A 12,143-nucleotide genomic window follows, 5' to 3' on the forward strand; every position below is an offset into this window, starting at 1 on the left:
AAAAAGATCCTCGCAGTTATCTACGGTTTAAGGAGGCGGTGTGGCCCAGTAGTAAGGGTGCCGGACTTGAAATCCGGAGGTCCCGGGTTCAAGTCCCACCTCGGCCACGCTTGTAAATAGCCAGCTGGTTTGCCTCCTGCCAGTTGGGATTTTTAACATGTTATGTTTGATTTGATTATTATTTGTTTCCTGTTATTTCTGAGTGGAATGCCTGTAAACTAGCTTTGGGTAGCTAAGTGCATTTCCACTATAAACAAAGCATTTATTTTTATTTATAACCAGACTGTAGCGAAAAACCTGAAAAAAATTCAGGCTTGAACGGGATTCGAACCCAATACCTCTGCGATGCCGGTGCAGTGCTGTACCAACTGAGCTATCAAGCCAACTGGAAGCTGGTCATGTTCTGAGTGCATCTCTCAACCCTCCCCCCCAACTCTCTGAATAATTAATCATCCCCCCCACACACACACACCTCCCCCGCCATCACCACCACCACCACTTTCCAACTTGCATCGGGATTCGAAATTTTACAGGTTTCTGCCGCTGTTTTGTAGAGTTTTGAAATTTGCTTCAGTAAAATCGTTTCCCTGTTGTTTTAAAGCAGAAAGTAAAGAAGATATCCGGAGTGAAAAAACAGTTGGGTTTTGTACGTTCAATTTCGGGGCTTGTTACCGACCGATCACCACGAAGCCGGAAGTCACTTCATGGTGAAAAACCTAACACATTACAATGAAAAAATCCTGAGTAACATTCGTCCAAATAACTGATCATACAATTTGAGATCAACAGACAAACCTTCACTGCTTTCAAAAGTGATGACAGCCGTTCCTTTCTGGGGAATGTGTACGTGATCGACCTCTCCTCCGCCATTCTTTTGCCGTTGAAAATGAATAACAATGCTATCGGCTGCAGCGTTTGGTGGAATATTCTGCACTACTACACTCCTTGCCGCTTGGTCTTTGGTAAGAACCTTTAGTTTGGGCCCACGAGACACGATTTTGTCTAATAAGCTGGTCATTTTGTTTCAAATTCACCTCGCCTCGTACTAGTCTACTAGACACCTTTCTCTTTATGCAAATTAGCAAGCAAAGGATTTCAAGTTTCCATGGTGCCTCGCGCTCATTCAAATGCGCCAGCTGTTTCTCACAAATCGAAAGACGGGAGACTGGAACCGATAACCGTGCCAAAGAACGACAAGCAGTTTATAGTTGAACCTCCTCCAGTGGATTTCTCTACTGAATTTACATCTACATTTATAACCTGTTGAATTTTAATCTATACATTTATAACCTCTTGTACCTCTCCTAAGCAGAAGCAGACCCTTTAGTGAACAGACCTCCTGAGACACTGTTTTGAGTAACAATCAGAGTATCAAGGAAGAAAACGAACCTCAAACTGTCAACTCATTTGTCAGGATTTTTGAACGTGTGCGCTTTTTTATACTTTTAGCGTAATATATCGCAGCTTTTCGATGTTCATAAAGTTGGACAGGGCGAATTGTCAGTGAATACGTACGCTGTAAAATGGCAGACAAATTCTGTTTTCAAACCTCTCAACTCTTAGATCAAGAACTTTTACACCACGCAACTGAAAGCTTCTAGCGAAATTCTATTTAATCGTCCAAGACACATCTTTGCTTTTCTCATTTAACTTATTGCGAAAGCGACATGATATTTCAGTTCGTTTGTTCATTTGTTCGTAGTCACGCGCTATGACGTGGACGGATGTCTGAATTTGGGTTCATCCGAAATCACTACCACGTGCATTTGGTAGACCACTCGACTCGCGTTAGTTGTTCTACTTTTTGCTGTGCTACCGTGCTGACGAGAGCCAACCAGCTCGAAACAGCTGTCCACGGTTGCTGCATTCTGTTGATTCTCGGTTTGGTCTCTATCATGTCAAGGTCTGTCAGGCTGTCGTGTTATTTTCTGCGCGGTCCGATCAGCCTTGCAGAAATTTCAGTCATTTATATTTTTGGCTGCATGATTAGATCTTTTACAGGTCCTGCCTACACTTGCAGCATTTTCGTTGTGCGGTCCCTTGCTTATTGTTTTTCACCTCATTAACTCTAAACCATCTGACATCGCACAACAAAGGTTACCAAGATGAAATCGTTCGGAATTGTAAATGTTTTCTGCTTCCATATCCTTCTGTATCCCCCGCCTATCGCGCCGTTCTCACGGTTCTAATGTTGTGTAATGTGATTGTCAAGGATTAGTAACAAAATATTTTCTAATCGTTTCTGTCTAATTTGAGTATAAGTGCTTATAATTTCAACAGTAGGAACTAGTTTGAGATGAGAACTATAAGCATAAACACGACAAAATCAAAAGCGCTGGGGGTCTCATGCTAGTTCACAAAGGTTTTCTTTTCTTGTGCTGGTGTTTCTGCTTACGCTTGTCTCACAAGTGTGAACCAAACTTGAGCGCTATCTGTCCTATCTACTTAGGCCAGAATTAATGTCCGTGCAACCGGTTGCAATGCAAAATGGACGCACGAATCAAACGAAAATTTTCCGGGACAAACGGACAATCTTCGGAAATACGGAACTTTTTCCGTTCCAACATCTACCGTTCCAGTTGCACAAAATTCTATTTTGTTGTCTTCTTGTGCCATCGTTTCGCCATCACCTAAGTTTTTTTTTTAATCTAAGAATGAGATTGCAAGTTTGGAACAAATGGAAGGAATTCCTTTCCAATATCAAACCAAAAATTTTGCCCGACTGAATAGAAAGCGCCCCAGGCCCTAATTCTACAAACACTGCGATAGCAAACATTTGTTCAAGATGTACTGGGTTAAACAGAAATTTTTGCACATATCATGTTTGAAAGATAGCGATTTTTCAGACGATACAGTTATCCACTTTTTGAAATATTAGTGCCAGTAATCATCGCCAGAAAGTTTTTAAGGAAATATGGGATATGATGTTTGTTAAGCATACGTTGATATGTGTTTTATTTGCAATTGCTTACTAATTACATCACATATGTTGTAAATTGATTTAGGAACTTCAGTTTTGCTAATTGTACTTTTTTTATTTCTCGGAGCGCCTAAAAAAGTGCAATGCTTATATGCCAGTACCAATCACAGCTCTAAAAATATCTCTCATCCATTCACTCATTCGTCCGTATGCGGATTATTCCATTCATCGTTTGCTGTTGTCACCTCTTAAAAAGTCTTCTCAAGAGACTATGCACACTTGGTTTACGGAGTTCTTCCAACTCACGTATTGCGTCACCCATAGTGGGGCGTGCTTTAGGGTTCCTTTCAACGCACCGTCGAATGAGCCTTCGCAGACCACCAGTAGCTCGGCCTATCTGATTGAGGAGCCTTTCGGGATCCGGTAACTCTCCAGAGCACATTTCACACAACAGCACACCGAAACTATACACGTCTACCTGGTGGAACAGAACATAGCATTAACGTTACGCTGGCCCAGACACCTCTCTTGTGCGAACCTGATTTACTTAAGAGCGACGAATGATTCAGACGGCGTACTTTCTGTCTAACCTAATTCACTAAATCTTGCTGAAAAGAAGCAAACAATATTCACCCAGTTGCAAAAACACAAATTCTCTACGAATCTTTGGATTCGCTCTGACGAAGGCTAACGCTCGAAACATCAGCACTCCGATCTCTTGACTGTGGCGAAATTACCTTATAACTGACCAAACATTCCTTTCCACTCCCCCATCGACACAGCACTACAATTTCTTTAGAAACTAACCCCCTTATTCACAAGGCTGGTCTGGTTTAGTTGCTAGGTAGCAATACAATAAGAAAATAAAACCTTCATCGATTATTTTTACTTGGAAATTCTAAATCTCGTCTCAGGATGAAAACAGCAGCTAAGGCAGATTTATGCCAGTAATTTCCTCTAAACAAGGCACAAAGCCTCTTGAATTGAAATCCAAAAGGGTGGGTTAAAGGGCCGCAAGGGCGGGTCAAGCAATAGTCACGTTTGGCCTTATTTCACGGTTAAAACTTCACGCCGGCGTGACTTGTACCGCTATGGTGCTTTGAGCATATAACAGGCGCCGTAAAACAATAACGAATTTAAAGCATTAGGTTCGGCACATGAGAGACGCGGCGTATGAATCAACTGCCGCTCCAGTGTCGCATGATGTGGCAGACCTTGTCGAACTTTTAAGGATGTTTGTTGCACCAAACTGATTCAGACCGTGGCGCCGCTCTTACTTGTCGGACTCAGGTCAAACTTACTGAATTCATCAATTAGCCGAGGTTCGGCATAAGAGTGGATTACCGTCTGGGCATAATGAAATATGTAGGAATTTAAAAGAGCCAATCAACGAGAGTTAATCGCGCGAATGACAGATCAATAAGGTAGCACAGTACTTGTTCAATGACAAGTGTTTAAACAATTTCACGTTTATTTTCTCGTTCAACCAATGACCTTTGTATAGAGAGTTTTTTAATTGGTGTCAAAATTAATTCATGTGTACTTTGGTTTGCCTTATTGTGCTCACTGTTTGATTAGCAAAACGGATGCCACGTACTTTCTCAACGAATGAGGAGCACAATAAATCTTAACTTGCTCGCACGTGTTTCCCCGCGCTTGGCGGCAACTGACTATTTTAATCTCTTACAGCTAAGGATAACATGCAAATGCATTCATGGAAAACCCGCCCTCAAAACCGAGGATAATCCATTGTGATTTTCTTTTCCATATCTAAATATATATCTCTCAACTTTTCTCATATTTACTGATGTTCAAACCAGGAAGATCTCCTTTACCTTAGATGTTTGTTGAGGAGTAAATACCTCGGGGGCAGCATATATTATTGCTCCTGGGTTCACTGTCATGCTCTGACGCATGAAATTTGCGGCTCCGTAGTCAGACAGCTTGCCTCTCCATGACTCTTCTCGTCTCCATAGCAACACATTCGCACTGCTGATGTCTCGATGCATGATTGTTCGCGGCTTACTAAGATGGAGGTAGTTTAATCCTTTTGCGGTATCCAGCGCAAGGATGATTATTTCCTCGTGATTTAAAGCACGCTGATGTAAGACGTGTCGTAAACTTGTGTCAAGTAATTCAGTAACGAACAAGGGACTGTTATCGTCGTTTGTGGCACCAATAAACTGTAAGAGATTTGGATGGCGGCAACGGGACGCAATGCTCATCTCACGTTCAAAAAGTCTGCGATTGTAATCAGACAGGATGAGTTTGTGGATTTCTTTTACAGCAACCTGGCAACCACGAAATACGCCCTTGCGCACACTGCCCCAGGCCCCTTGCCCTAAAATGTCTTCGCTTAATACAATCTCCTCCCGTTGAATGATCCAGTCACGTGACTGACGACTCTGGTACTCAGCTACTGCCTCTTCTGCTGCAGACACGGCTGACTGCAATTCTCTTTCAGCAGATAAATGACGTCTGTTTTCTTCTTCCATTTGAAGTTCAAAGCCTCTCAGCCTTTCTTCCAAAGCTTCCTTCTGTCGTTGTTCTTGTTCCAAACGACACCGCAGCTCACTAAGCTTTTGTTGCATCTCAGTACAAGCAATTCTCGCTTGCCTTATTTCCTCATGAAGGCTAGATCTTGCTTGTCGCTCTTGTGCTACTGTCCCCTGTAGTTGGTCAACAGTTTTTTCCCTGTCCCTTAATTCCCGCTCTCTCATGTTACGTAAACGTGTTTCATCATCAAGTCGTCGACGCATTTGCGCAAGCTTACTTTGCAGCCTTTCTTGCTTAGTGGATGTACCGTGTGTCTCCGCAGACTGAAATAAAAATGTATCAATTTTATTTCATCTAAAAGTAGTTTAACGTGAATATACTAGTATCAAAAACATCGAAAAGTACGTCAAACAATTTCTGTACTCAATATCTCCATCAAAGCATAACAAAAACCCTACACATGATAAAAAAAAATAATGTAATTATTTTTTGTCCGTTCTGACATACTATAAGAACCCACCCTCTGAGTAAGAGATTACCGCACCGCGTACTCAGTTCCAACATCGTGCATTTGTTACATACTACACTGAACCAAGAGAAGATGGTTATTCTTACTCTACATAGGTGCGGATCGCGACACTGTACATGTCTGGGTAGCTAAAGCCTCTGTACAGACACTGTTAACGATTCCAAACCAATCATTAGAGCTAGAAGGGAATTTGTATGGGCCAAGCTGAAATGGCCAGTCTACATCTGGCATTTCAAAAAAAAAAGGGAGCTATACACACGAACAGGAAGAGAGACAGGGGTCTAGATGGTTATATCTTGCCAAGTTCGCAATTAAAAGGGAAAAATAACATTTGTGTGTTAAAAGACAATTCCAAGAAAATAAGTTCCATGACAACGATGCCGTTACACTTTCTTGGTCATGTGACCTAGCTAATAGGACCATTCCAAGATGCGCAGTAGCAAAAAGAGGCACGGTTCTTAAAATTCGACAGTTGATTCAAACTGCATGTTCATCCGATAGACTTAATCCTCTGAGTCTGGAAACTACAGACACATAATGAGCACAGTGTGAATGAAGCACACGAAAATAGAAAGAAAAATGGGTAGGTTGGCTGAACAACATTGACTGGTGGGAAAAGAAGGTGGATGCGATCAAGGCGAAAGTGTTTTGTCACTACATTTCCTCAAATGTGTACTGACTGTTTATGACCTGAATAACGGACCGTATACCAAAAATTCTATGTAGTGTTTATCATCACAGATATAGACCGAACTGGACTCCAATTAGTCTCATTAACATTACACTGTTTCATTTTTTTTAAGTGTCCCACCGTCGCAATTTCATGAGAGATAAATGGGCGATGGGAAAAATATCGCCGTGGACATCCAAGCTTCAGTGCGCGGCATCTAATAAAACGGTGGCCCTTTTGTGAAACTGAAAGCAAATAAAACATAAGGCCCAAACAGAAATATAAAAACTCTTACATCGCGTTGATTCTCCAACACGGCTTGCAAATATGGTTCTATTGTTATTAAAACCTTTCCATCAAACTCCTGCCTATGCAGTACAACTGATGTCGCAACTAGAAGTAGACAAGAAAAAATATATATAAAAAGAATTATTAATGACAAAATTAAACAACAGCAGCTGTGGCAAATTATCCCTCTTTACTCGGGCCGTGAGGCGCCGAGTTAAGTTCTCGGTCGCGTTCTTTTTTATTTATTTATTTATTTATTATTATTATTATTATTATTATTATTATTATTATTATTATTAAAATTATTATTATTAGTAGTATTATTATTACTATTATTATTATTATTATTTTGAGTGTGTGTGTCTCGCGATTGTCCAAGAGATAATCCATAAGACTTTGTTTATGGCCAGATGACGTGTCACATACAAGATGGCAGATGCAACACAAATGACTAGAAATAAGACTTAAGCATTCATAAAGAGAACTATCTCGGAAAATATTAATTACTACTTTAAATCATTTCTGTCCAAACCTGTAAATATCCGGACTTGAACAATGGTGACGGAAAACGCTTGCAAAAGTTTGCGTTTTAATACAATGCCAGTGATCACCACAAGATTTGGTAGAAAGCATAGCCGAACATTTGAATGTAGTCTTCACGATGATCATACCGGAAATTGCGATTTTTTAGCGTCATCAGACGTCTCATCATGACCCGGGCTCACACAGATACATACCTGACTCACGATTAGTATTGAAAAATAATCAATGTACAAATGGTTTCTGTCTCCAGATCAAAGGTGAAAACGTAAGGATTAAAGCCCGTGAATTAAATCATCCGTATGAAGCACAAGGTATTCTACTTAACAAATGTAGTTTTCTGTATTTCATTCGTACTGCAAATAATGCAATTCTATCTGGTGGTTACCTATTGCCTCACTATAACTCTGTATCTATCGATTTGGGGAAGTTAGCTATGCTGGAGGTTATCACTGCTAAAAGATCGTAGGCTTACGCACCACGCGGTCAAATATGGCCCGCCGCGAGTTTCCGCTGGTATTAAACAGCTTCTTGTTTAATAAATAATATTATTTGATTATCTTCATCAAGTAACTACTGGTCAGAATAGTACTAATAAATATGTTTCTCAAATGCAATGTTAAGACTATTTAAAATTGATTATTGAGCTCTGTAACTCATATATTATGTTAATAGGGATCTATAAATTCAAACATGGCCGTCATTTGCGAGAAATAAAGCCAAGTTTTACCTTAAAACATCTGCGCCAGTTGGCCAGAAAGATACCAACCTATCTCACCTTCACGTTTATCGAAAGTTATAACAGCGATTCCTCTTTTACTGACTGCAATGCTTTCGATATCGCCACCGCCATTCCTCTTACGCTGGAAATGAATAATTAGATCTTCCGGTGTTGTTGACGCTTGGAAGCCCGTTACAAGTACACTACGAGAAATACTTGTCGGGATGATGTCACAAATCTCATCGAATGTTCGAACAACCACTGAACCAGCCGCATTTCTTTCTGTATAACAGCCATTGGCAGCCATAGCAGTGCAAACTTGATCTGAAATAAGATGTGACCACTGGTTTTCCCAGAAAGCGAAACTAAAAGAAAAACGGGCGAAAATTTGATCCAAATGCTTTGCTTTCAGCTAAAAGCTACCTTAATCTCATACCCAGAATTTCCAGGTTTTCTGGCTTGCAGTTGACTCTGCGGGAGAGAAATTCTGTGACAAAAAAAATACAAGTTGAAAGGCAAAGCCATTAAGGGCAGCCAATCAAAATGTTTCCCTTTTTTCCCACTTCTCCTATGTCTCTTCTGGACTAACCGCAGGACAGAGAGCCGGGGGACTCTGGGCACGATATTCCTATAAGCCATACATCTGACTTTCGCCAGATCATCTAACTTGACGGTGAATATAAGATGGGAAGGAATAAATCTTTACGAGCCAAACGTCAGGGATGACCCGTGGAAGCATTGAGGCTAGGTTCAAACTTGCTAATTTAGCATTTGGGCCGAGCCAAATAATTTAGTTAAGGACGGCCCGGAGCCTCCTAATACAAAACTACTTTTGCGCAGTTTATGACTATACGGAAAAAGCAGCTCTTAACAAAGGCTGTTGAAATCCAAAAAGAAATTTGGAGGTAGCTACGCGTTTTTTTAGAGATAATTAACGAACAAAACTTATAAAAAGCTTACGCCCTACCTTATAAAATACATAACAATCTATAACAAATTATCCTCTCAAAAAAGCAAGGCTGATTTCACGGTCAGGGAAATATATCTTTTCCAATATTTCGAAAGGCACGGCCCTTCCTCTTCAGGGTTTTTTTTTTTAAAAAAATTTAGACAGTGTGGCAAAAGACGTTATAATTTAAAACAGTAGGCTAAAGTTACATAAACAGGAAATTTGAAAATGCAACCTGTCAATAGGCATGGGCAAAATAGCTCACGTTGCAACGCAGAAAACGAAAACAAAAAAAAAATAAGAAGAAATTTGAGAAAGCAGCATATATACATTATAAGGAGGATGAATGACTGAAAATATGTTCATGTCTCATCTCTACTGTTTATACCTAGGGGTTTAACGAGCGTCGCAGAACAGTTGACAAACAAACAATTCTAAACCTACTACAGTCTCAGAACATTTTCTTTCTAACAACCATAACGCTTGTGACATGCTACTTATTTCTCTCGAACTCGTCAAATCTAATCGTGACAGTGTAAGCTAGGGTGCTTACCACTTACGCAAATCACCCGGGTGGAAATTTTCGGCATAAATACGAAATGATTTAGCTTGTTTTAACAGAAGATGGATAGCATGCAAAATATATGAACATCAGCTGTAAATCCTAAAAGGGGCAATAAAAATGCATCACTTTGACCAGAAGCCTATAATTTCAGAAGTACTCCAAATGGACAGATGCGTACCATTTGATTTTTCAACTGGAATTTCCGGGTTTCCCATGTAAATGGTAAGCACCCGAGAGGCATACCTCATCGACAGAGGTCAAACTCTTGGACCCCAAGTGTTTAAAAAAATAAATAAGAGAGAGATGAGAAATGAACATGAGACATCAAAAGTTAAAGAGGTTGACGCAAATGATTTGCTACAATGTCTCAATGTTCTCAATTCTAAGAATATTTATAAGGGAAAATATCTTAGGGATGCATATTCCATATCACATAAATTTTAGCCCAAATCGAGAACCTGCATGTGAATTATTGCAATGTTTAGTTTATGTCAACTCTAGAAACTATCGAGTCGGATATCGTCGCAGTATTAAAGTATTTACTTAGCAGGGGCGGATTTAGGGGGGTGGTGGCGAGAGAGCTACGCCCCCCCCCCCCCTCCCTATTTTTCTTGTATATTTAAAAAGTATTTGTAACCGTCTTTCGAATGGTATTATGCAATCAATCGTTTTAAAAAAATCTTCTTAAAGTCTATCTCCTGGTCACAAATGTTCCCAGAATACTGTACAGCAGAATCTCCACGAATGTGAATTTTTCATTGCGGTGCCTACTCCAACCAAAGTTGGCCTTCGTTCAGTCTCCGCTTCATAATTGTGAGAAAACTCTTTATTTTTCGTATTAGTCATCAGTATTACGCTACCTTTCCCGATATCAATTTTTGCTTGCATGTGTTACATTTACCTATGTTAGTCCTTACTACTAATGATTTCACTGCAGCAGGCAGGCAGGCCTAATGAGTGGCACGGCACGGACGGACACATAATGCAAACAAGAATAGAGATGATTCTAGGAGTTCGTGGGCAGCAACAGTGGTCACAATAAAAGGTGAATGGAACTGCTTAACTGAGACTGAAAGTACGGGACAAACTAATATTTTGCTAGCTAGTAGCAAAGACCAATTAAGATCGGCTACTTCATCGATACTTGTTCTAGTTATATCTGTCATATCTGCTGGAAGCTATACTATGGTCTATAATAGATAATTTATCTCACCTTATCGGCTGTCGAATGTTACTGCTGAAGTTCGCCCAGTCAGTCTTTTTCTACTGACTATGACGCTTTCGATATCCCCACCGCCATTCCTCTCACGCTGAAAATGAATAATTAGATAATTTGGATGAGTTGTCGTTTTAAAGCCCGTGACAAATATGCCTCGACAAATCAAACTTATTGCAACATTTGCCCTATGTGGTATCGGGAGACGCCGGTATCCGGTTAGCCTCCCACGCGGTCGGTTTTTCGTTGTTGTTGTTGTTGTTGTCTTTTTTTTTGTTTTGTTTTTGTAGGGAGGGAGGGTATGATCATAGGTTAACGGTGAAATTGCTCAAAAACCTGTGCCATAGCTCAGTGATAAATCAAGTGATTAAAAATCACGTTTTTTGTTGTGACGTTATTTTGGGAAGAATATTGCATTCCTTTCCCAAATGTAGCACCAGAAATAAGTTGAGCAATATCTAATATACTATTATTTATTTATTGATAACAAACCAGAGAGATTTTGTCGCGATTTAGGCATGGCAGTTTTATATTTTCTTGCGGTCGGTGGTTTGATGACGTGAAGGCGTTAACGGTCGGGAAAGCACTGGACACTGAAGCAAAACTGGCTGGCTCGACAGGCCATGCTTGAAATAATAAATAAACCGCCAAATTCAAAAGGATGGATAAATTTGTTGCATTTTGATATTATCATTCGTGGACGGTTTGCCTCGATTACGGCATGGCAAAATGAGTTCGAAAGTCCTTTATCCTGTTCTCTTTGTTCTCTTCGCTTGCTGCGCGACAGCAACCGCAGTATGTGGTCAATTCTGGAGGTCAAAATGACGATTCAGATTCAGACGTGAAATTTAGCCAGCAGAATTGACCTTCGTATACTTTTTACGAGATCAACAAGTAAAATTACAAATATTAATTTGGAGCATCTAATCGCTAAAAAATTCCTAAGCTGAATAATATTGCCTTCCTTCTCCTTTTCATTATCGCAGCTATCGTGACAATGACAACCTCGTTCCCAGGGTTCTCGCTCTTCCTCCCTCGAGAATGGAGGAAGAGAGAGGAACGTAAAACCAAATGTAAGTTTGATCGCACAGCTAAAAACGATAATTTTATTGCCCAATATTTCGGTTAGACAAAACTAACCTCCTTCAGGGGCTGCAAAAAGCGAAGTAAAAATGGAAATAATTAACAAATAGATTCCATTTTGCTGTGCGTCTGTACTCTGATAACGCACAGATGACGTCAAAACGTG

General features: G+C 40.2%; 2 protein-coding genes across 4 annotated transcripts in view; both read right to left on the reverse strand.

Annotated features, from left to right (window-relative positions):
- Positions 1 to 1,062, reverse strand: part of LOC146473650 (uncharacterized) — a 55,001-nt gene extending 53,939 nt beyond the window's left edge. For all 3 annotated transcript variants that reach the window (XM_085118354.1, XM_085118349.1, XM_085118355.1), the window contains exon 1: positions 796 to 1,062. In XM_085118354.1, coding sequence (XP_084974480.1) covers positions 796 to 1,018 — 223 coding nt within the window. In that variant the 5' untranslated portion in view covers positions 1,019 to 1,062. The remainder of the gene's footprint in view (positions 1 to 795) is intronic.
- Positions 1,063 to 3,081: 2,019 nt separating this feature from the next.
- Positions 3,082 to 8,471, reverse strand: LOC146473652 (uncharacterized). The gene is made up of 4 exons (XM_085118075.1): positions 8,222 to 8,471; positions 6,911 to 7,008; positions 4,756 to 5,739; positions 3,082 to 3,398 (listed from the first exon to the last, which is right to left on the reverse strand). Exons 1-4 carry the CDS (start codon positions 8,469 to 8,471, stop codon positions 3,162 to 3,164), a joined length of 1,569 nt encoding a protein of 522 aa, XP_084974201.1. The 3' UTR covers positions 3,082 to 3,161.
- Positions 8,472 to 12,143: the final 3,672 nt, after the last annotated feature.

This window comes from Pavona decussata, unplaced genomic scaffold (genome assembly GCF_977016875.1).
Source record: "Pavona decussata unplaced genomic scaffold, jaPavDecu1.1 SCAFFOLD_93, whole genome shotgun sequence".
Lineage (NCBI taxonomy): Eukaryota > Metazoa > Cnidaria > Anthozoa > Scleractinia > Agariciidae > Pavona > Pavona decussata.